This window comes from Cyprinodon tularosa, unplaced genomic scaffold, assembly GCF_016077235.1.
Source record: "Cyprinodon tularosa strain WSP-4 unplaced genomic scaffold, ASM1607723v1 ctg554, whole genome shotgun sequence".
In the NCBI taxonomy this organism is placed as follows: Eukaryota; Metazoa; Chordata; class Actinopteri; order Cyprinodontiformes; family Cyprinodontidae; genus Cyprinodon; species Cyprinodon tularosa.
Window position 1 is genome coordinate 141,743 of NW_024039290.1, and position 26,406 is coordinate 168,148.

The 26,406-nt window shown below is 37.7% G+C and overlaps 1 protein-coding gene across 4 annotated transcripts in view; it reads left to right on the plus strand.

Annotated features, from left to right (window-relative positions):
* Positions 1 to 1,711: 1,711 nt before the first annotated feature.
* The window catches only part of LOC119796645 (spectrin beta chain, non-erythrocytic 4-like), a 107,409-nt gene continuing 82,714 nt past the window's right edge, over positions 1,712 to 26,406 (plus strand). For 3 of the 4 annotated variants that reach the window (XM_038305281.1, XM_038305282.1, XM_038305283.1), the window contains exons 1-4: positions 1,712 to 2,054; positions 21,621 to 21,778; positions 22,480 to 22,631; positions 22,811 to 22,984. In XM_038305281.1, coding sequence (XP_038161209.1) covers positions 21,634 to 21,778; positions 22,480 to 22,631; positions 22,811 to 22,984 — 471 coding nt within the window. In that variant the 5' untranslated portion in view covers positions 1,712 to 2,054; positions 21,621 to 21,633. Of the gene's footprint in view, positions 2,055 to 2,164; positions 2,208 to 21,620; positions 21,779 to 22,479; positions 22,632 to 22,810; positions 22,985 to 26,406 lie in introns of all 4 variants that reach the window. The other variant, XM_038305280.1, reaches the window with a different exon arrangement.

Sequence of the window (26,406 nt, forward strand, 5' to 3'; positions counted from 1 at the left end):
ACTTATCTCGGTTATCTCGACTCCTCGACTCCTAGTGACGATGTGCGGTGTTACTGCTAGGATTGAAGGAGGGACTCAAGCAGCTGGTGGCGGTAATGCACCAAACGCTGTTTGTCAACCGCCGTAAAACCCAAGAAGAAGAAGACGACGGAGGAGGGAATCAAGCAAATCAAAATGGCGGCGCCCGTCACATTCAGAAAGTTATGCTTGATTATTATTGCTGTACTTCCGTGTTTGCGGTGGGTCAGGCGAAGACGGCAACCTTGCGCGGATGTACTTGAGAAAGTCGGCTTTTGGGAAGCCGACTTTCTGGAATGGAGTGTGAATCGGCATGTTCAGCCAGTCGGCGATGACGCATTCTGCTCATGCGCTCTTGTTATCAGAGAACCGAGCCAGGAAAAAACCGAGCCGAACCCACCTCGGGAACTGGTCTGCAGTTAGCGCGGTCCGGTTATGTCTATCTCGGTTCAGTTCAGGTTGTTTCCGTTCACACACGACAAGTTATCTCAGTTACTGAGCTCGGACCGGTCTCGGCTCAGTTTTTTAAGGGTAGTGTAAACGGGGTATATGATTATGACTTATTTATGCTTTTTCTAAATAACGTCCTATTCACACTGTCACAGTATATTAATTTGAGGTTTTGATCTTGGGTTATTAGGCAATTAATTTTATAGAAAAAAATGCAAGTATTAATATGTTTATCTCAACATTTTGACCAGGTTAGCCTTGAAGGATAATAAATTGTTAGCTCAAATAAATAAGTCATGTCTTAACTATGTAAATATTGGGAAAAAGTATCTGAAAATAATGCAAATCAACACATGATAATGAATTATTTGTTTTACTCATACATCATAGTTTATCTTTAAAAGAGGATACGTTATTTAAATTTAATGAGGGATTTTTTTTCATCTACCTCACTTACATGATGATCTGCTGAAAAAAATTTTTTTAGCACTGAAATTTTAGATTTTGATCATTTAAATAAAGTTGTGTTAAAATTAACAAAATTAAAATGCATACTGTTGTGGTGATTGTTTGCCACGCCAAACATCCATTTAAAGCTCCAATTAAGCCACTACTAAGGCACTGGAGTCAAGTTTCTATATGCAGGCAAAAAGAAGTTTAAATGTTCGGTCTTGATGATGGTTCTAAATGTTTTCTTTTTATTTTATTTTTTTTTTGCCAACAATTAAAGAGTACAAACTTTTTATTTTTTTCTACCTCTCTTGCACTGGTAAAAACCATAGTCCCCAAACCCAAAATGCCTGCTGGTCATTTCCCAGGCCCCTACACTTATAGAAAGTGTAGGGACTTCCTGTCATACCTCAGAACAAAAAAAAAAAAAAAAAAAAAGAAGAAGAAGAAAAATAATAAAACAAAAATAAATAGAATCAACAATTAGTAACCTGCAGAAAAACTCTGTCAATAATACAAAAAATATACATTTAGGAATTAATACAATTCACACGGATAAAGAATTAAGAATAAATATCTTCAACACCTACAGTTATATATATATATATATATATATATAGTATATAGCTGCAAATAAACCAAAATCTGTTATAAATCTGCTATAGGCATGAGAGTGAAAGCGCGACCCCTAGCGGCTGTGCGTATTTTCTTCATTTTAGGCACTGGACCCCCCCCCCCCTTTCTCTCTCTGTCTCTCTCTCTCTCTCTTCACTGATGCTGATATTTCTTTCCAGCATCACTAGAGGAGGAGGAGGAGGAAGAGGAGGAAGGAGACGCTGTGTCAGGTGGAAACGTGGACCTCTATGGATATCATCATCGCCCTCCACCGGCTCTCCACCTCAGCACCAACTGCGCCTCCCGGCCGGTGTCCCCAGCTGCTCCCCTTTATTCCCACGCTGCATCCTCCCCATCCTCCTGCGGATGAAGCGCTTCCCGGCGTAGCGGACACCGATCGAGGGAAGACCCTGCTGGAATAACAGCCTCCCTCCATTCATAGCCGTTCCGCTTATCGATCCAACCGGCCGCGTCTTTAGAGGAGGACACATCCAAGCAGAAATCTGAGAGTGACCCTTCAGGTAAGGCCCCACACATCACGGCAACATAAAAGAGGGGGGTCTTCTTTTAGTATCATTCCGTGCGTGAACGCAAAGACTCGAGGTGCGGGATATTTTTTTTCTGTTTGCAGGGACGCCGGCCTGCATTTGGGTGCAGGTTGCTGCAGTGATCCGGTGAGGGGATGCGCTGTTTCTCCATTTACCCACACGCGTAACATTATGCACGCCTGGGAATCATTTACCATTTGGCTGATTATTCCTCATATTCTCATTTCTGAAGGGAAATGAGGGTGAGAAGCAGAATAGAGGCCTGATTTATGGACTTTGTCATGTTGCAGTATTTTTTTTTTTTTTGGTTTCTTTTAGGCCTTTAACGTTGACTTGCAGATATCTTTTGTGCTCCAGAAGGACTTGGATAAGTTATATATCAGTGCATAAGTTCCCATTTAGTGACTTAATTTAAGTTTAGTGTTAACTCTGACCGTTTACTAGAGATGAAGTTGTTGTTTTGCAGCATAAAAGCACGTAAATTGATTTCATCCTGATAACAGAACAGTGTCTGCAGTATAGCTGAGTGAATAACTCCAAGATTGTTCTGTGAATGGATTTAAAGGAAGGATGCACCAAGGTTCAAGGACTTTACATCTATACAGTTTATTTTTTAAATCTGTCATGCTTATACTTTTGACAATCGCCCAGCCTCATCTCTTAACCTCCTTTTCAGTCCCTAAAAAAATATTCATACCTGTCTTTCATATTTAAACCATATTCTATCTCAATTTCAAATGACTTGATTTGCAGAGTTGAGTGAGATGTTCAAAGCCTGGTATATTCTGTAATAACTTAACACTTTGTTCTATGGTGAGCCCCCATGGTGCTACCACCGCTGTGTTTCACTATGATGTAGTGTTAGTTTCATCACACTGAGTTTTGCATTTAGGCCAAAGAAGTGAATATTGTTCTCCTTCCAGAACACCGCACTCCACATGTTAGCTGTGTCCTCTAACTTACTTGTAGTAAACTGGACCTCTGCATTCTTTTATCATTTCAGAAAGTAGCCAATCTGTGGAGCATAATACCATGGTGGTCCAACTGTTAGCTTTCCTATTCCTAGGGTTGCCAACTTTCTGAAAAAAAAACAGCATTTGCGTGCCATCTGACCTGATTGCCTTTACCCCTCCTTATCGGGATTTTTTCTTAGCCCCTCTTTGTGTGTGAAAGGATTTCTTTTATCCATTTGACTCAAATATGCATTGAATTAAATGCATATTTGTGAGTGACATGAACACATGGAAAACACATTATTATCCAGCAATTTACTTTAATAAAAAATAACAAACTTTGCTGAATAAAATAATTATCTTAAACATAATCCTGTCCTGCTTAACTTCAAACTGTAAAAATGAACAGAAAACAATAAATAAATTGTGCACATTTTTGGTGCAACAGGAAACTTGTAAACAGAAAAAAAATCATTTTCTCCGGCTTTCTTCTCTGTGAGCAACACTTGGCTCGACCAATGGGATGAGGGTATTCTGGATCGTTTACATATATGTTGTCAGACCATTGATCACAACACAGGACAGAGCCCGTAAACATGTTTACCGTAAGTTTTGTATCTAACGTGCCTTTCATTTTCCAAGAGCTTTTCCATTACATTTTTTCACTCTCACAGTAATATGGGACAAAGTGCGTTCCTTCTCCATTAAATATGGCACATATTTCTATTTCTAAATATGAAAACATTTTAAAAAGGGTGTAATTACTCTGCCATATCACTAGTAGGTGGTGTGTTCTTTCTTTGAACATCAACTACATGCACGTGCATACAAACACTATCCTCACCGATTGTTGAGTCTTTGGGCCATGTATTGACTGTTTTGCCAGATTGGGTGGGTTTTTTTCACTACTTAAATATTTGTTAGTGCAGAAGTTGGACTTTGCTTCAGCAAACAGCGATTTGTCCTGCTTTCTTTTTGAACATCAAACTTTATATTAAAAAAAGTTGCAGATTTTGACCAATTTAAAACAATTATTTAACTAATATAAAAAAGGATATTCAAAGCAACCTTGCCTTATGTGAAAAGTAATTTTCCTTTAAACTTATATTAGTAGCTGGGTTCCCCTTGGCAGCCATCAAGCATATCCAAAAATGGAAATGTGTGTTTTTTTCATATCTCTGTGGTGGAATTTTAGACCACTTTTGCAGCACACTTTGCAGCACTGTTTTAGGGGGTTTTCACATCTACCGCGTTTGGTAGTTTGATAATATTTGTTCCCTCTTGATCTGAACATGCTGTCTTGGTGTGAATACAATCATGCAGCCTTGGTGTGAATCAAACAACCAGACTGAGTAACACTTTCTGAGGTGTTTTCAGATCAAAACCAAATAAACTCTGGTTGACTTTGCTTCTGGTGGACACAATAAGCCACCATAGGGGCCTGTAGCTGTAGTGACGTTATACAGCATGCATTCACTGATACAGATCAGAGCAAGGAATATGGTATGGTAAAAGTGCATGCAGTTGCGATTTTGCCATGAACGCGTAGCAGAAATTCAGCAAACTGGACTTCAATGAAAGTTTTCCTCCATTTCTGAGTCTGTGCTTTTTATCCCCTATCATTTCTGTCCAGTGGGAGCGATGATTGTCAAATATGTAGCTCTGTTTACCAGTTATAAATCACTTCCAATAAGTATAATTTTAAAACAAACTGCACCAAACAAGACAAATAAAATATTTGCTCTGGGTCTGGACCTAACAAGCAGAACAAAGGACTCTATTGGTATGAAAACAGAACTTATTCCAATTAAAGGGTTTTCAATGGTGTTGATGGTCATGCTTCAACATCTGAATCAGTTTTAAGAGAAAACTTTGACTAGGCCATTCCGAAATCATTACATTTTTAAGCCTTTCTGAGGTAAACTTGCTGGTGTGCTAGAGTCACACAATTAGCACCGACTCAGTTCTGTGTGCACTTTAAAAAAATTTTGAGAGCTGTACTGAAAGAAATTTCTTTTTGTATACACTCTGTGTGTAAAAAATGGTAATATAGTCTGTCTAAGTCTAAGATGGTTGGAGATTTTCCTTCAGGATTTAAGAGGTTCCAGCAGGTTGGAACCACTATAAGTGGACTCAGACAGTCAAACTAGCACCATGTTTTTAGGTGTGAGGTTTTGGAAGAACTGTTCTACTGTATGGACACTGTCTACGCTCAGACTCTCAGACCCATAAACTCAGGAAAATAAAACCTAGGATGTTCATACTGCTGTGCAGTTCTCTGTCCTTGGTTTTCAGTTTGGTTCTCCAAATTCCAAAAGGCTTAGACACAGTTTTTTCATCCTTTCAGTCAGATTGATCTCAGTGTTTCTGGTCTGTTTTTGGAATTGCTTTAGTTTGGGGCCTGATATGTTGCCGATGTTTCTTAAAACATTTGGCCTACTTCATGATGTCAGATGGGTTCTGTTTAGGTAATGTCTTCATTCTGCAGGTGTTGCAGTAATAGGGTCTGAGTTTGGCTCCAAAAACACAAAGTCATTCTTCTTTAAAATAACTGTTTGTTTTTTGTTTTTTTTTATGATTTGAAATATAAAATAATTGTTCATAATTCCTTCATTTAAATGCGGAGATGGGAAGTAATGAAGTACAAATACTTCGTTACTGTACTGAAGTAGATTTTTCTGATATTTTTACTTTACTTTACTACTTATTTTTATGGCGACTTTTTACTTCTACTCCTTACATTTTTACACAAATATCTGTACTTTCTACTCCTTACATTTTAAAAAATTGGCTCGTTACTTTAGTTTTAAATCATTTCAAAAGAGTTACCGTTATTATTTTTCACGTCATCAATACCAAATTCAATCTAATTGGATGGGAATCTACGTTGCATTTGACGCACCACTGCAAGATGAATCGACAGATTCGGCGGAATTCATTCGTGGCAAATCATTGCAGCTTGGTGGCGGTGGCGTTAGCATAGTAGTATGGACGACCAGATGGTTGAAAATGAACACAACGGAGATCTAGTCCTATTGGCAGACATCCATTTAAAATGTAGGCAACGGCATGAAAAAAGTGGTTTCTACTTTTACTTTTATACTTTAAGTAAATTTACAAGCCTGTACTTTGTTACTTTTACTTGAGTAAAGAAGTTTAATCAGTACTTCCATTTTTACCAGAGTATTTTTTAACACAAGTATCTGTACTTTTACTTAAGTACGGAAAGGGAGTACTTTTGCCATCTCTGTTTAAATGAACTGTTAGGGTGACAATGAGAGTGACGCCAGTGTCAAAAAGAGTGTGGAGCGTCATGGTTCATGCACTGTGTTTAGAAGCTTTTTTAATGCTTGCTAGAAATAGAAACAATTATCTGAAAATAGCCTGGTGAATTACCAAAATGATGAAAATAATAAGCCAAATTATAAAAAAAAAACAACCTTCAGACTGGTACCTTGGAAGCAAAATAGAATCAAAGAAGGATGTTTTTTCCCCATAGAACTGAATATTTATGTATCAGAGATCAGTGGGTTTGTCATCTCTTCTCATCATTTAATATAATGATTTTTCATCTGGTTAAGGTTGTTCACATTAGACTGACATATATACCTGATTTATTTCATTTTCTTCCTCTTGATGATGATCTGGCTCTCTGGTAAAGCTCAGCTGGGCATCTGTCAGGCTGTGGAAGACAAGGTAACTGATTGGATTAAAACTTTGCGGTCTGTCCCGGTCAGAACTGGGCGTGGGCTTCTGCTCTTGTTTACAGATGCTGTTTTTTTTCTCACTTTGCTGAGGTGAAGTGAGAGAAAGTGACTCAGTGCAGTGTGTAAAATGCGTCCCAATTGACGTCAAAGTAAAAGGATCTGGTGCTTGTTTGTGAAGGAGAGAAGCAGACAGAAAGCTTGCCGCATTTAATGGTGGATGATAGAGGATTTAGGTGGTTTTGATTGGAGAAACAATTTGTAAGTTTGATTATTCTCATCCACAATGCTGTGCAGATGATTTGAACTGATTGCAGGTGTTTATCCTACAGCTTAATGTGAGCTCTATGGCCATTGAAGTGTCTTTGAATAGTCTGTTTTCTTTGCTGTTCAAGTATACATTAAGTTATCCTAATCAATAGCAATATTTTAGTTTTTTTTGTTATGCCTTATATTTTCTAGTGTTGCACCGATGACATTTTTTGGCCCCGATACCGATACCTGGCAGTGCAGTATCGGCTGACACCGATACCATCTGTTTGATATTGATGTGTGTATATGAAGAACAGCATAATACTTGGATGTAAAATAATTGCCATCATGGCTTTGTCAAGCTGCTAATACCTTTGTGAAGCAGGAAAAAGACTAATACAAAGTGAATCCAGTAGAACTTTTTATTGCCTACCTGGAATGGGTGACGATAGTTGAATAAACTTTTGGCTCTCAAAATAGTATCGGTGTCCTATTTGATGGTACTCGCCGATACCAATACCACCAATTTAGTGCTGGATCGGAGCCATCCCGATACTGGTATCGGTATCGGTGCAACAATAATATTTTCTATTTCTGTTTCCCATTCTTATTTTTTCTTAAAATATTTTACCTTTGTGCAAACCTTTAGGCTTACTTTTTGCCTGCCAACTTGCTTTTAGTAAAAGTGAATCTCCCAAATGCCAACTAATAAAGAATATTCTATTCTATTCTATTCTATTCTATTCTATTCTATTCTATTCTATTCTATTCTACTCTTCTTTACTAAATGCCCAATGCTGCTTCTCTGGTTAATGCTCTGCCTGCATAGCCTGTAGTTTTGTTTGGGCGACCATGTTTTGGTAGGTCTGCAGTTGTAGTTTTCTGTAACGATGCTCATAAGTGGGAATGAACAGAGCTTTCTGAAGTCTTCAAAGTGTGGTATGTTTTTGGTAACCTAATCCAGCTTTATACTTCTGCTTTGTCCTCTGGTCTTTTTTAACTAATTTCCTAGAAAAATGTGAGGTATATCACCCTTACCCAAAGCTTCTACACACAGAGAGCAGCAGTGCCACAATCCTTTTGCAATTAACCCACAAAGAAGAGAGATGATGCTGCTTTGAAACTGTCCTTCTAGAATTTAAGGAGTAATGGAAGATTTAAATTATTACCTTTACAATAAAACAACACAACCAGAACTGGTCCTACATGTATACTGCAGTAGTGATACAATAACTGTGCAGCTCCAGATAAGAGGAGAGTTTGGACTGTAATTCAGACTTGACAAGTTCTGACACTCGAAACTCTTCCTTATTCTTGCCAATCTTGTAGGAATGTGGATTAAACATTTTGTCTTAGACAGCACACTTCTGCAGATCATTTCTAAGTTGTCTGGTCTGATTTGCAACAGAAAAAAACAAATAGCCGTGAGAGTTTGCATGTTTGCTGTGAGAAATTTCAGAAAGAGTCAAAATGTATCTTCATCCTATTAGAGTGTTAATTAGTTTTTACAGTCATTTAATTTTAATGATTGCCCTTTCTTGGATTTAATCTTTAGACGTAAAATTTGAAGTTCCAACACCAAACTAGAGAAAAAATGACTCTATACTTTAGGATAGAAATAATCAAAGACGAGTGGAAAGACTAAGGACAATTATTGACCTTAACTCAAATGTATGAACAGATATTGATGAGGACGACAGAAGAGGAAGCATGTAGCGCCTTATCTCTAATAAACCTTAAAGCCAAAATCAACCAGCACTGACTGATTAAAACTGGCAGCTGTCGCTCTTTCTTCGCTCTGTTCTGGTGATACTTGCCTCTGTTTTCCTCCACTTTCTCCTAAGTCTTTTTGCGTCTTTTGTTCCCTTTTTGTTTTGTTTTTATCTCTGTAACCATTCTCTCGTATGTGTCACACCCTGTTTTGTCTCAGCTGATTAGGTCTGCATCTCTCCTGCGGCGTATCTCTAAATATAACCTCTCAATAAAACTGATGGTCCAGCCCGTCATCCTTATTCTGAGCTATTCTCGGATCACTGATGCTGTAGAATGGCCTGAAGTCCATCTCATATCTGAACAGTTTATCATTAAACATTTAAACAATGCACAACATCTGATGACGGAGCTCTGCAAAAGCATCCATACCTCTTTCACGTCTTGTCGTGCAACAACCAAGCTCTCCAGGTTATTTTTTATCGGATTTTACTTCATATCTGAAAAGTGTGGCAGCATTTATGTTCAGCTCGTTTCAGTCGATTCACCTTTCACTGCAACTAAAGCTTTAAATCTTTCTGATTATGTCTCACCCAGCTCCTCTCATCATTTTTTTTTTGTCTTGATATCTCTTAATGGTCACTGTTGGTAAATCTGTCATCTGCATTTAACCCATCTTTGGCTGCCTCTCTGATTAATGTCGGACATCAATGTCTTGGTAGTTGACAAATAGAGCTGAGATGTTCAAAGCTGGGTATATTGCTTTAGAAGCTAACCCTGTCTTCTCTGGTCATTGGTCTTCATGATGCTGTTTGTTCTCTGATATTCTCCAACAGTTTGAGGCTTCTGATAATTCAACTTCATCTCTATACCTATCGGATTCATATTTAGAGCGTCCTGTTTACCCACAGAACATCCCTTGCCAAAGCAAGCTTACCTGTGCCACCAGAGTCATCTTGCATTCTCACCTTCATTGGGACCAACGTCCAACAATCCAATCTCTTTCCATGCGGTGCTACTGCAACCAATATCTTCTTCCTCCTTCCTTTCCTCCTCATCAAAAATTCCAACATACACCTACTGCCTGCAAACGGTCTGAGGGGTTTGAGGTCAACTCGTCTCTGTTACTATATTTTCTTCTTAAAATCCTGTGCAGGGTCATTCAGCCCTTCATTTACTCTTCAGAGCTTCTCCTTCATGACACATGTCCTCGTACCTCCAGACTCTTCTCTGCAGCCAGGGTCTGTAAGTGTAGTTTAGCTGTAGTTGCATTTCTATTGCAAATTAGCGCAAACCTATGTTAGTTTTTTTGCTAATTTTGAAAGTGCAAGTTTTTAAATCTTGCATTCTCACCATTGAAATATAGATGTATTTTATTTAATAAGAAATACAAATACTTTGTCTTTTTCACAGGGCAGTAAATTCCAGCTGCAGATCACCTGACTCAAGTAATGCAAAAAAAAAAATGTTTCCGTTGCAGTTTTGTGAAATATAACGTTTCAGATGTGACAAAAAAACACCCCATCACAGCGCAAAAACTTTTTATCAAATAATGTAAGTTGTGCTTCCATTAACAAATAAAAACCAATTATACCATTTTGTGCTATTTGATGGTTTATGGAAATGCTGCTTGTATGAGGACTGAAAGATATGGACATTATGTAACAAATCCATTTTTATTCACATTAAACTAAACAAAGGTTGCAGCAAACACAGATTAGAGGTGAAATTATAATTTTCTAGAGGAAAAAGTGTCATTATCTCTCTTCAAACAAAGTTTGTGTGTTTAGCCACCAGGATAAAACAATAATTGTTTTTTGCCTTGCATTAAAGGTCTTGGATCCTGATAAGACCTATTGATGTATACCTCAGATCTTCCAAATTTCACAAAAAGCAATAGAATTTTTTTTTTCATTCATTTTGAGTATGTCATGACAACAACAAAAAATCCCCAATACATTTATCCAGTGCATATGTAATACAGGTCATTTAAAAAAAACATAATAAATCCCAGCCCTCTCTTCCAATAAGCTATAACTGAGATTATTATTATGACTTCCTAAGATTGGACAGCTAAACTGTTCCACTGCAGCATTCAATGATCAAAAGTGTCTATTTATGTGTCTTTCCCACCAAAAGGAACAGAAACGTTAATGTGATGTCTCTCCACTTGTGTCCTGGCTGAATGCCGGTTCTGAAAAACACAACTTCTTAAAGCTAGACAAGTAGAAAAGGCAGGCGAGGACAGAGAAAGGAGTGGTAATGGAGGGAGAGGAGGGGTGAAATGTAAAGAATAATCAAAGGAGGATGAGATAGGTGGGGGTTGGAGTTTTCCTCAAACTGTCAGTGGAATGGGGATATGTTTTGGTACCTTACAGCGGCTGCCTCAGTGGACAGGGGGGTAATAATGCTGAGAAGAGATGAACCCACTTAAAATGATCTCTGATACATAAATATTTAGCTCTATAAGGAAAAAACTTCTTTATTCTGTTCTACTTTGCTTACTAGGTACCAGTCTGAAGGGGTTTTTGTTTTTTTCATCATTTGGCTGATTATTTTTGTCATTTTTGTTATCTACCAAATTATTTTCAGATGATTGTTTCTATTCCTAGTAAGCATTAAAAAGCTTTTAAACACAGTGCATGAACCATAACACTCCACACACTTTTTGGCACTGGCGTCACTCTCGTTGTCACCCTAAAATTTCATCTAAATGAAGGAATTATGAAGCACTTGTAGTGACAGTGGAGAGGAAAACTCCCTTTTAACAGGAAGAAACTTCCAGCAGAACCAGGCTCAGTGTGAGCGGCCATCTGCCGAGGCTAACTGGGGCTCAAGGAGACAGAAGCAGCGTAGAAAAAGAAGCAGAGATACAAAAGGCTTCTGTCAACCAGCTCTACTGGTGGCCCCTTCCAGGAAACACACAGCTAGCCAGCTCCAATTTCAGAGGATGAAATGTGCTGTCCAGTCAGTGAAACAGGACCACACTGAAAAACAGGCCAAGCTCAAACATCTATAAACAAAGGTGTTGATGGCAGTAGCACAGCTGTTATTTATCTCCAGCCAAACAGGAACAGACCAGATGAAGCTACTATAAGAAAAAGCAAAGAGAGCATAACGTTAGAGATTGAACTAATAAATTCTGCAGTTGGTGAATAGAGATAGAATGAAGCAGAATGATGGAATAGGGGTCCCTATGTCCTCCAGCAGTCTAAGCCTATAGCAGCATAACTATAGAGATAGCTCAGGATAACCTGAGCCACTCTAACTATAAGCTTTATAAAAAAGGAAAGTTTTAAGCCTAGCCTTAAAAGTAGACAGGGTGTCTGCCTCACGGACTAAAACTGGTAGTCGGTTCCACAGGAGAGGAGCCTGATAACTAAAAGATCTGCCTCCCATTCTACTTTTAGAAATTCTAGGAACCACTAGTAAACCTGCAGATTGAGAGCGAAGTGCTCTGTTAGGAACATAAGGAACAATCAGATCTCTGATATAAGATGGAGTTTGGCCATTTAAAGCTTTATATGTGAGAAGGAGGATTTTAAATTTTGTTCTGTGTTTGACAGGAAGCCAATAAAGAACAGCCCGGATAGGAGAGATATGATCTCTCATTTTCATCAGAACTCTGGCTGCAGACTTTTGGATCAGCTGAAGGCTTTTAACCAGTAGCAGCAGGTCAACAGAGGGCGCCGCCCCAACCAACCAGTGGCCCTGATTAAGACATAAAAAATGTATATACATTTTTTAAAATAATTTAATTTGAAATTACAATTTAAAATATTTATAAATATATTGATATAGTATTTTAGATGTGCAAGATAAATATTTAATCTTTAATGAAAAGTAAAGCGTCATTTCATTCGTCAGATTAATGAAAGATTGAGAGGCTTCTTCAGAAAACTAGAAATGAGTTTCCACTGAGTGTTTCTGCTGTATACTAGTAGCCGCTTTCACATAGTTGTTTACATTCACACACTAATATCCACATCAGTAGGCAAATTGGGGTTCAGGTGCTTGCCTCTTCATCCATAACAGTTCCCTCACTTTGTTAGAGTAATAGTAGATGCTGTAGGTTGTCCATTTGGCAGAACACTCACGTTCCCCTCTTTATGTCTGAACATTAAGCGTTTCGCTCTGGATCTCTGCTGCCTCGTCCTATTGGACAAATTCAGAACCATGTCAGGTTTTGTGTTTTTCTCCAGGTGGGCACCATCTCTAAGCTCTTTCTGCTCTGCAGGACAGTGTCTTAAAAGACATCTTGTTTACTCGGAATGAGCACTTTATTTTTCCCCCAAAGCGTGATTCCCTTTGAGATGCGTCTCCGTACTTTTAGCCAATGGTCTTACTGACCCTTTCTGATTTAAAAATAGAAAGCCGCTTTTATTGTACAATCCTTAACTTTTTGTGCAGCACTTGTGCAGATAACCGTTTGTCTCTAAGCCAAATGTAGTCTTTGAATACTAATAATAACTTGAGGGTTTATAAGTTAGTGTTGTCATGATTAATTCCATTCCAGTTCTAATATATCTCTTCAGTTTATGAGTAAAAAGAGAGCCATGTGGAACATTAAACTATACCCCTGATTTGCTCTCCATATCCCTTATATTTGGTTATTTTCAAAGATTTGGAGAAAGACATGAGAACAGAATGAGCTTTTGACAGGATGAGGTACAAAATACTTACAGGTCCAATTTAGCATCAATTCATTGCTGTGTTATCTTTTACAGTGTCATCCACACTTTTTAGCACCTCTCACGGGGATTTGTAAGAACTGTTCTGATTGTTTAATTACAGCATCAGAATTTCTGTTTTTTTCCATATTTTCTTAATCTGGAAAAAAAATTGCCATTGAATTGAGTATAAAACTGTTGGTTGGTCTCCTTCCTTGGGGCTCTACTATTAATCCTTTCTGTCAGACTCCACCAGATTTCTACATAAAAAATTATTTGCTCTGCTTACAGGGGCATAGTGAGCGAAATAGACCCACAGCACCACAGATCCTCCGCTGTGCTAAACAGTCAGTCTGAGATCCGTTTTCCACATGTTCTAACTTCTATTCCAGGCCCACCGGTTGCATTAGTCAGTCAATTAAAGCTACAATGTATAATTTTCATAATTTTCAGAAATGTAATACACTGCTCAAAAAAAACAAACAAGAAAAAAAAAACACTCAACTAACAGATCCTAGATCTGAAGGAATTAAATATTCTCATTTAATACCATGTTTTGTTGACAACAAAATCACCCAAAAATCATCAATGGAAATCAAACTTATTAACCAATTGAGGCCTGATTTTGGAGTCACAAACAAAATGAAAGTGGAAAAACACACTGCAGGCTGGTTCAGTGTTGATGTAACAATTTGTGAACCATCATCAGTAGAAGCTGTCGCCCATCTACCATGTTTTTAATGTTAATTACAAATTTTCCTAGGCAAAAACTGAATTACAACTCCAATTTCTGCAGAAATATATGTCAGAAAAATATGTAATTTTATTGTATTTCTTCATTTCATTCATTCATTCAATAAAAGAAACAATATTATACAACCTGTACTGGTAACAACTGAAAACTTGAATGAAAAGAAGCAGAAAGAAGCAATAAAACATACTATCTGCTCCCATTTTCAATAAAATATTACTTATTCAACTCAGATAATTACAACTATACAAAAAAAGGGAAAAAAGTGTTCACCAATACAAAGAAAACAAACAAAAAAATAAGCATAAAATCAACTCATCAAAATGAGCTTCACATTTCTATTAAACACAGAAAAAGTTTCAGCTGCTTTAACTCACTAAAAGGCTTATTCCGCGAATCAACACCTTTAATAGAAATGAATCTTTCCATCATTGCTGTTCTGTGCCTGGATGTTTTGAAAATATCTGTTCCTTTGAAGTTATCCTTACTTTCTCCTTTAGAAAATATGTTTTGAATATTGTTTGGAAGAACTTTTTTTGGTGCCCTATACATTCATTTTAAAATTCATTAAATTTAAGGGTAATCTATTTTTTTTTTCTCACAAATTCAGTTTCAACCAATTCAAACATATTTTTTTATATTTTTTCCGGAATAAAACAAGGTTTTATCATCTGCAAATAAAATAAACTTATACAACTTTGACTCTTCTTCAGTGATGATTAGATTCAGTTGATTAGACTGAAATCTGTACTGACTGTTACTTAATATGTTGTATTAAATAGTTTCTCTATTAACTTTGAAAATTTTGGAAACAGTGATATCGGTCTATAATTTGAATATTTATGCTTATTTCCACCTTTGTAAAGAGGTTCTACTTTAGCAGTTATCTTTTGATCTAGGAAAATCCCTTTGGAAAATTCAAGTTGCATATGCAAGTAATAGGCTGATTAACTAAGAACAATATTCATGTCAACATGGTCATAAGACTTCTTATTGCAATTTTTAGTTTCGTTTTTTAGTTTTAGTTTAAATCCTGCAGTTAAAAGTCTCTTTTATGTCTGCCACAAAGAATAGTCAATTTAGTATTGCTGTGAATATGTCCAAATGTCTGATTTCTATCATATGTGCCTAATTTGCCACTTTAAAGCTTATTAAACTATAATGTTAACATACTGTTACAAAATCTATCTAAGGTTAAAGTATTTTTGTTCTATTATCTAAATCTTGAAAAAGGCCTCGGGTTTGCAGTCAGGCTATTGTTTGATCACTTGTAATCTCCTTTTTGGTTTTTATCTGCAGTTTCTGGGATTTTCTAGCTCTGGAATTTAATGTCTTTAGCATTTTTATGCAGAAAAGGATGATCCATGTGTGTCTGTGTTATTGTTTTCTTTGCCTTGTTCCTCACTAAACTACATGCCCATCAATCAGACAGACAGTGCTGTGCTATGTTGTGTGTGTTTTTTCATGTGCGTGCATGTGTGTGTGTGTGGGGCCATGTGTGGGTGTGTGTTTTGGCAGGGGGCTGGGGGGTTGGGTGTTATCCCCTTTAATTATTGGACTCAGCTGTGAAAGACTCAGTCAGCCTCAGGCAGGAGCCAAACCTTCATCTGAAAATCCTTTCTGCCACCATTTCTTATCAAATAAGGTTGTATGCCTTCCAAAAAAATAATCGAATTACAAAAATACACATCAAAATCAATCAATTTAAACACAATAAGTATGATTAGAGGGCTAAGCAATTGTTAACTCCCCTTTTACGATTTCCTGATTCCTGCATGACCAGGATTACCCTCATTACGTTTAAATTCTCTATAATCAAAGGCTGTACAAACATATCTAAATACATTCAAACTAGTTGTCTCTCCCAAGGTTGCAAAAACTAGGCAACATTATTCTGTTTGTGAAGCTTGTTCTCAACACATGCTCTCTATGGAACGTTTTCCTTGTTTGGTGACTGAAAAATATGCAGATGGTTTCCTGCAGTGGTGGGAGAGGTTTAATAAGACTTTCTGGGAGTCTCTGACTTTAGTTTTTGTGAAGTATGAAATGTCCTGGCCAGACATAGCTGTTCTTGCTCTTACGGAAAACATATTGGCTTTTTTAAATTTTGCTTCCAAAGAATTACTGGTTGAAAACAAGAGTGGTAGTTCAACTGGTTTGAAGTTGCAACTGGTCCAGCTTTATTTATTATTTTACCAAGATAACGTACAGTCTTGGTGTTTTACTCTGTGCTGATAACTGAGAGATATTCTTTACAACATGGTTTGCATTTTAGATTGACTTATTTAATCATATTTGACCTTGTATTACTATTGTATTATTCTCTTTAAGATTCCTTTACCATTTTTCTCTTTTCTTCCCCTTTTCTCTCTCAGAGGACGATCTTTAATTTCCTGGTGGATCATTTAAATAAGCAGTCCTCCTAATTGTCAATCATTCTGGTGATATGTTTATGTAAGGCTGTCCTACGTGTTCCTCCCTTTATCCTTTTCTGTGCATGCTCACTTTCAGGCGTATATCTGTGGTGAGCTGTGGTCTCAGACAGTCATTGAAGCTCACCTTTCTCACCGTTCTTTGAAAATGGCATAGGGTCGTAAGAGAAAAAGTGTCTAGGAAGTGTATGAGGAGAAAAGAAAAGCCTCAGAAAAGGCAGATATATTCTGGAATGCTTTGTACGGAGAGCTTTCCTTGCAGAGCATTATGGGATTTGGTGTCAAAGTCGCCCTCTGTCGGCAAAGGCTGTTGCTACTCAACAGCCGTGAATTATAACAAAGATGGCCGGGCACTGCACAGTGGAGGAGGAGTTACAGGACCAACCGGAGCAAGAAGCAGTGATCATTTGTCCAAACGGTCAGTTACCTTAGTTCGCTATAAAGTCCATTATATAATCCCTGCCCTATATAGTGACTGAGGGATTTAGGGTTTAGGGACATTATGACACACTAAGCTTGTATGAGCTACGAGAACAACAACTTTTAAACAGAGCGTGCACAAGGAGAAATGGACTTGTGCATGCTCCCGCACATGTATTTATTTATTTATTTTTTTTAATGGAGAGGCCGGGTCTTTTAAAAAATTAACTTAAATCCTCCACAATAGTTTAAGGAAACTGTTGTGACTATTTAAGTTTGAACTAAATGCATAAACATTTTATTTATTTAGCGTCTATGCTGTTATCAGTTAATATATCTTTATTTGCATTCACCAGTTTCCAGAGGAAATGATAAATAATGCCACAGGTTATTAAGATAAATGTCATTACAGTTTAATGGTGAATATTTAGGAAGCAGATAAAAAACTGGGGGAAAAAATGTGTTGATGCAAACACATTTATCAAGATAAACAAAATGGATTGAATTAATGAATTACATATCTTCACAACTCACTTTAGATTTACAGCACATGCTACTGTCAGAAAATCAATGTTTAAAAGATAAAAGGTAAGAAATGATGGATAAATAAAAGCAGAAAGAAAACGAATGAATGAAAGTAATGAATATAACAAATACAAATATTAGTAAAAAATTGGACAAAGTGGAAAGAATTTTTTTAACAATAAGTGTCTATAGGCGATCTAAGCAAATACAGTTAGCTTAAGTGGGGTAATTCTTTTCAAAATTCACAAATTAAAAAACTTTTATTCTTATTTTGAAGTGCTAATCTTATTGCATAAGTGTTTGAAACCAAAAAGTATGTCAGAAATAACTCTTCATTATAACAAGACTTAAAAAAATGTCTTATATTTCCAACTACACCAAAATCAGTAGCGTATTCGTTCACTTCCTAACTGCAGTTTTCATCACTTTTATTTGGTGGAGTTTGCGGCTTATATCTCATAGTGTTTTCTTTCACTGCAGTCCCTCATCTGCTTGATCATCAGATAGAAAGCAGCGTAATGCTTTGCTGTTATTCTCCCTGGGGAGGTAGGCTAAGTGCACAACAGTCTCTCCTCTCTGTGTCTTACCATCACACTGACATTTACTTATCAGGCTTTTCAGTGTTTTTAAAGATGTGACAGTAGTGAACATACATTTTTTTTCTTTTTTTTTTGTACATCATGGAGATGAGAAAAGAGACTAAAAATGGAAGCAGAAGATAAAAAACATTAACTCTGTAATAAACATATTTAGGATCAAACATAATTTATTATTGCTTGTTCGTTTGTTAAAAAGCAGGTCAGCTACTGAACAGGAAATGCTTTTACTGCAGTGTATCATATTATATGATAATATTTTAATAATATTTAACATTGTTTGTGTTTATAGGGTTAGGTGCTGGAGAAGAAAAGAAGTAGTTTTCATTTTAATTCATCTTTTAAGCATCTAAAGTCACATAAGTGAACACTAATGTGCTTGGAGGAAGAAGGATGGCCAGTAAACATCTTATGGAATAAAAAGCTTCAAATTCTTATCAAATATTCTCCAAACAGACAGATCAGAAGACCTGATGTCATTCCTGAACATGAAAAAAAAATTTTTTTTATAATTTCTGCATCCTCTGAACTCAGTTGTTAAATTATAAAGAAGTTGGTAATGTGAGTGAGGAGGCACCACATCGCAATGAGATTTGTGTTCAGTTCTTTTGCATTTCAAATGATCTCCCCCCTTTGGCCTACATCTGACAGTGTTTGGTAAAGATATAGCATCTGATTCCCAGTGGGGCCCCCCCATGCATAAAACACGTTTCCTCCCCCTGTCGAAGAAGCTTGGAGAACACCAAATGCCATGTTTTTAAGCCTTGTGGGCACATCTGCTCTCCTAAAAGAACAACAACAAAAAAAAGAGAAATAATTGGAAGGAAGTTTTAAAAACTGTAATGACTCACTTCTTAAATTTACTGTGAGATTTAATGGCACCCTCCACACTGATTGGCAGCCGCTGTACAGATGAGTTAAAAGGATTAAGGTGACGTTTTACTGCAGTAATATAATAGAAAAAATAATGCAGAGATATAGTGATGGTTTGTCTGGACACAGCTGCATGTAGTGGATGAGGTGAGCTAAACCCTTTTTTTCACTTGGCAAGATAGTAGCCATCCTCCTGTGGGGGTGGTGGATGTGCTGTGGCGAGGGTTGGTGAAGGGGGGTATCCTGGAGGCTTTGCTTCTTCAACTAGCTAGGACTCCAGAGGATGGTGAGGCACGGGTTCTGCTTGGTTGCATCCTTCTGCTCTAGCTGGTATTGAGAAATAATGTGGGTCTATTCTTGGGTCCCTGCAGGCCATGACTTGTTCAAGGGGCACTGGTTTTCTCCAAGACGTAAGGACTTTGGTAATGTTTTAGGCCTTGGGTGGGATTACAATTGCATTGATGGAGATTTCGGGGAGATAGTTTGAGGGAAGATATCCTCTGTTGAGTCGTCTGTGAAAGGGCGCTGCACTGCAGGAGAGTTTTTAGCTCAGATGGAGTAGGGGTCGACTCTTGTGGCTACTGTTGCACCAATGCCATTTTTTGGCCCAGAAACCGATACCCGATACCTGGCTGTGCAGTATTGGCCGCTACCGATACCATCTGTTTAAATTGATATGTGTGTGTATATGAAGAACTGCATACTACTTGGATGTAAAATAATTGCCATCATGGCTTTATCAAGCTGCTGCCTACCTTTGTGAAGCAGGTAAAAGACTAATACAAAGTGAATCCAGTAGAACTTGTTATTGCCTACCTGGAATGGGTGACAAAAGTTGAATAAACTTTTGGTACTCGCTGATAACGATACCATAATTTTAGCGTTGGATCGGGGCAACACTACTTGTGGTTACTGGTTTGTGGGCTTTGCCAGCTCTGCGACCCTTCCTGTGTCATGTGCAGGTTAGCCTGTACATGTGGGAACCTTCATTGCTTAAAGAAAACAATGTGAATCAATATTTCAATATTTTTGCATCAATTTTATTGGACAATCTAAGCGATGCATAGATGTATTTTCACACACTGTTGTAAACCATCCTGTTTTGTTCTGAGTTTGGAGGAACGTTTTAGTAAATAAAGAAAAAAAAACAGGCATTTGCCTTGTTTACCTTCAAATCTTCTCTACTTTAATCAGTTTTGCATGAAGCTTTAATAAAGAGGCTCATAAAAAGGTTTAGGACTTCATTTTTTCATGAACGTTATTTTAACACTTAAACTTAAGCTGTACGTGATTGCACGGAGGCGGCATGAGCTGATGATTATTCATTGGTGAAGTTATTTTCATCCCTCTGTTTTCAGCTGTCAAAGGAATAAATGGAAGAGGGGACTCATCCTGTCCCTCCATGTTTTTAATGAACATCAGAGAGATTTTATTTTTAGCAAAGCTATTGTAAAATAGCTCTGGTGTTCACATTTAGAAGCGCTGCGATCATAATGGTGGAGAAGTACCTTTTGTATTTAGAAGTTTGGCTGTTAGTCATAATATTGTGGGTTTTTAAAACTAAACATTAAACTGATAATAACTTAATGGCTATTTCATTATATCCTCCTTCTGTTATTTAAACTAGCTGGGGTTAAATAGGAGTTAGGAGCTGTGTGATGTTGTGTAACACCAGTGTTTAATTATTGGCTGTAAACAGCTTTTTTCCCTGAGGTGACAGAGCATCCATTTCTTCTCCCTTGGTTATTCCAGTTGCTAAAGGGTGTACTCAGGTAACAGTTGGTGTATTTTAGTTCCTTTTTACAAGTAGAGGTTAATAGTTCAAAAAAAATATTTAAATAACAGTAAAAATGGATTTGGTAAAAATGGGATTTGAATCCCAACTACACAAGATATTCGATTTAATCTGTGGAAATGATGGAATCAGACAGAAAAATACTAAATTATATAGTTTCTTGTCTTTTAGAGATCGTAATAAAACATTTTATGTACAGGAAAATCATATTCAGATATATTATAATGGACTTAAGAAATGATGATCAGCTCAGAATGCACATATATAGAACACAGACAAATTAAAAACTATTTATAGAGAAATTTGCGTGCTTGAAAGTCTACAGGAAGCACTTAAAAGTGAGAGATGTAAAAATATTTAAATTATAAGGTATGTCAGGAGGAAATTTAAACACTTCACTAACAGGGGAGCTTTTGTACATTGAAGTATATTTTAACCAGAAATGCTCCAGGTACCAAATGTTGGGTTAAACACCCCTGTTCTTGGTTCTGCAAAGCAATTAAATCTGGCCAAAGTACCCAGAAATCATACTCAATAAAGAGTAGAAATTCTTCAAAATATTATAGCTCATAAAGGGTGCAGCAAATCTACTCTTAGTGGTAGATTTTTTCAAGAACTTCCTCACATTATTGCAGCTGAGTAAATGAAACCTCTCCATCCAGTACTTTATGCTTATTCGAGTGAGATTTTATGTTTTTTCTCCAGTGAATTTCATCAGTTTTTGGAACATTGCAAGAACTCTTAATTAATTAAAAGACACCCAGGCTGTAGAGACTACAGAAATCATTAACAGTTGTGGAATTCTTTCATGCAGCATAAGCAAGCATATATTGTTTTCTTTTTTTTAATTTGTTGCAGGGTGAAGTGCGCGATGGCTAATGCCTCTCCAGACCTGGACAATGCAGAAGCTCAGCGCCAGCTCAATAACAACAACCGACCAATCAGCTCTGGGTTCTGGGAGACTGAGTGTACAAGCTCCAAATTGTTTGAGTGTTCCCGCATCAAGGCTCTGGCAGGTCAGGGGTCAAACACACACATCAGTGTACATCCATGCAAGGACAGACTGCAAAAACAGAGAAACTGTTTCTGTATACAAACCTGCTTATAATATACGTGTGAGATTCCTCTCCCTGTTGATCAAGCTTTTCCCCCCTTATCTCAAAAGGAAAATGCTCATTTTAGTCACCTGTATCGAGTATCTTGTTCTTTCGGTCATCATTCAGATTTCATGACCATATTTGAGGGTAGGAACATAGACTGATGATAAATCTAGAGCTTGCCTTTTGTAATGTAATGATATGTTATATGTATTTTCTTTTTATTATTGTGGGCTCCATAGTGGCACAGTTTGTAGCACTGTTGCCTTGCAGCAAGAAGGTATTGGGTTTGATTCCCGGCTCTAGGCCCCAAGTTTGCATGTTCTCCCCATGCATGCATGAGTTCTCTCTGGGTACTCCGGCTTCCTTCCACATCCAATTTACCTGACAGGTTAATTGGCATCTCTAAATTTTCCTTAGCTGTAAGTGTGTGACATGGACTGCCAGAGATAGGCCCCGGCCCCAACGTGTACCTGATTGGATACGTGGGAGTGGATGGTTTACTACTGTCAAGATTATAATTTAATTGAAATCAAGACTTGTTTGAGAACAACTGTTTCTACTAAATATCAAAATACTTCCTTCCCAGCGTTTACCCAATATCTTCTCTCATTCATTAGATGAAAGAGATGCAGTGCAGAAAAAAACCTTCACAAAGTGGGTCAACTCCCACCTAGCCAGAGTGTCCTGTCGAATATCTGACCTCTACAACGACCTGAGGGATGGCTATATGCTCACCAGACTGCTGGAGGTTCTTAGTGGGGAGCTCCTGGTAAGAAGACAAACAATAACTTAAACAGTCATGCTGAACCTTTTTGGTCTTTCTTTAAAAGAGGTTAAATTCATTGTATTAACACCAGCTTTGGTATGCCATTAGTCAGGGCGCTGTCCGTGGTGCTGATAGTTATGTTAAGGTTCAGCAGGTGATAAATCTCTCTTTTCCTCCATCAGCCGAGACCGACTAGGGGTCGTATGCGGATCCACTGCCTGGAGAATGTCGACAAAGCGTTGCAGTTCCTGAAGGAGCAGAGGGTTCATCTAGAAAATGTTGGTTCCCATGACATAGTAGATGGAAACCATCGCCTCACGCTGGGCCTTATCTGGACTATCATCCTCCGTTTTCAGGTAACTTTTCTACTCAGTATAGCAGTATGCCCTTAACATTCACAAAGCTGCTCTATAGTTAAAGAATAAAAGTCAGGAAAGTCATAGTTGGCATGATTGATCAATGGTACATCTAGAATTAGGGTAAGAATGGGTGAGGTGGAAGTTCATTATAAAACTGAAGGTGTTTTAACTACTGGAGGACCACTCATTTTATTTTTCCCAGTAATCCTTACTCGTGAGCGTTGAGGAGGATATTCCAGTTGCCATTTTTCCAGGTCATGGAAGTTAAGATCAGACCGTTATCACCCGATTGATGCTGCAAAAAGATAGTACTAGAGTTTGATTACCCATTCCACTTATATTCAATTGGTTTTGAAGAATCATAATAATGACTCTGTCCATCAAGATATTATGTGGAACTACAGAAAAATGGAAATCCATGGTTACTTTTTTTAGAATAATTTAGTAAAATCACACCAATATCCAACAAATCTGTTGGACTTCACATTGGACGTAGAAGAAGTTAATAGCTGGTTAAATTTACCCAGCTACATTTATTTAAGTCACATTTTGAATAGAAAAATACTATTAGGAGTAGATTTGCTGTACTCTACTTGCTTTTTACCTTTACTAGAATGACATTTTTGTGGAACATCACCTCTTCTTCTTCCTCTTCTTTTGTAAAATTTATTTCAACTCTGTCTGCTGTGAGTTAATTGAGCTTTTAGAGATCAGTTAAATAGTAGATATTGTCAATGGAAGTTCGTTCCCCTGACCTGACAGAGTACAGAGTTCTCACTGTTAGGATTTATTCCATGTTGAAAAATAGCATTTGGAGAACTACTTCTTCTGCATGATTTTTTATTTTTATTTTGTAAACATGTTATTTGTATTTCTAAGTATTTTAATCTTCAAAATACCAAAATAACCAATAATAACTCAGTACTTGAGTCGCCTATTTACCAAAGACTTTTTACTGGAGCGATTTCTTGAATGGCTAATACTTACTTTGACCTCAGTAAACAAAATGTTGAAGTCGTCGTTTTCTTACTTGAGTACCATTTTTAGGATCCTCCACCCACCTCTGATTAGAAGGTCTTTCTTATTTATTTTGTTTGATGGGTTCATTGAAAGGATCTCATTAAGAAAAATTAGACAGGATTCTTTTTTCCATCCTTGGGATGTTGCTTTTTAGAACTAACGTGTTTTTTTTGGCATCTGAGTTGATATCCAGATGCCAACTGGAACAATTCTCAGCCGAGTGCATCAGCTACTAACAAGAACCCCAAACAAAAGCAAATGCTTGTGAGTTATTAGTCCATCTGTTTTCCAGTCTGATCTAAAGAATCTGTTGCCGATGGGTTAGGAGGAAAGGTTCCTCCTGTAACCTTTAGGGTCCTGTTTGTGTTTTTTTCTTCATCGTTGTTAGATCACCTTGCTTGTTAGTGGGTGAAGGGACCACATATCCTTACTATCCTTGGAAAATTAGCAATTTGATGATTTGATCTTTGGTAAGGAGAATAAATAGGTGACTGGCTATATTTATTCATGGATTTGATTTAGACAAGCAGTGGCACCTCCAGAAATGTTTCATAGGGGTAGATACTGTAGGACCACTAAATATCTTGGGGTGGCACACTGAAGCTAAAATCCATCATTTCAGGGTTGGAATCCACTATTGTGGTAAACCTGACTTAAGTAAACACCTACTCATGTCTTGGTATTTTTTTAATGTTACTTCACTGGTTGTGCATAATGGGATGAAATGCTAAAATGATGCTACTACAGTTTACACTGGCCAGTGAGGTGGCCAGTGGGGTGGGAAAGGGAAAGAGGGGGTCATTACTGTAGAGTTGTACAAGCTCTATGTTTTTAGTGCTGGAAAAGTTTATATCATTGGGTATGTTTCACCTTACTCTTCTAAGTAAATGCAGCCATTCATAACCCGTTAGGATCCTACTTATATTATTGCAAGTACATGAATAATTGAGATCCTGTTGACTTTTAGATGAGCACAGAGGAAAAAGATCATATAGAATGTCTGGGTGGCGATCTTGAATACTTTGCAGTTTTGCATTTAGGTTCAGTTACAGGAACTTTGAGTCTGGCTGCTGTGAGATGCTTTTATATTCTCAGCAACGGCATTATTTACAAATAGCTCTGAAGGGCTCAGATTTGGGAAAGCTCCACAGCTGCTGTGTCATCTTTGTGCGACAGTGACAGCCATGTTTTTCTGGTACAGCCTGAATGTCAGTCAGGAGCCCAGAGCTACTGCAGCAGTCGCCTTCTGGTTTGCTCTTTGACAACAACACATCATTAAACCCACCGACATGGATTCTTCCATGCAATGTCTGTCCCTCAGACACATCTACAGCCTTGCAAATTTTTCTTGCTACCTTGTAGCAGTGTTTCAGGATCGGTTCGGCTCATGTAAGTACAACAAACCTACCGCTTCTCATACATTTCCTTCCCTGCTATAGTGTAGCATTAGTGCACATTGCTTACATAGCAATATTCAGCCGTTTTTGTAGGTTTCACAGGGCAGAGACCATCTCTGGGGACACAATGTTGCTTTAAGGCTACTTGCTACCAAGCACATCAAAAAAGTGTGGCTGAAAGAATTATTGTGTAATATGTGTTACCGCTTTGACCCAGAGAGCTAAGAAAAACTGATGAATGGTCTGTTTCGGCTGTAAGGCTGTAAGTGATGCATCGGTGAGGTTGAAAATGACCCTTACTGAAACATTTTAGGTAAAAAATAATCTTTAAACAATCCTCTATACCTGCCATGTCTGCAGGGCCACAAGGGGAAGGGTTGGGGGTGAGGCTGATACCGATCCCTAACCTGAAACAGATCGCCAGCCCATCAGAGTCTCACAAGACTGGCCACCATATATTTACAGTCTCATACGTGAGAGGGATTAAGAGCAACCGTTTAAAACGGCAAATGAATGGAGAGAGAGCATTTGGGTGTAAAAAGAGCCCAGGCCAATATTAGCTGTAACCGACGGCTGAACAAGCGCTTTATCTTCTGAGAATTTCAAATAAAATAAAATGAATGTTCTGTTTTTATGCTTTCCTATCTAAGGTTTCATTGGAAGCAATGAGCCTATACTGACTGATCCATTAATGCAGTAAATATCCCCTCTCAGCTGAGATGTTGGCAGTAATTACATATATTAATACAAAAGAAAATACTAAATATTCATAAAGAATTTGCTCAAAAAGAGAGATAGGAAGACTAGATTTCAGTTTTCCATCTGTTTTTTTTCTTGCTGCACTTCTCCTCATCTCCACCTCTTTTCTCCGTTCCCTCCTGCCTCTGAGGTGAAACTGAGAGTTTGCTTTGCCAGGTCAGCAGATAGGGCCGAAGCACTGCAGTGACTGCACAGGCAGGGTGAGGGTGAGACAAAGGGAGAGGGGGGAGGACTGAGAGAAAA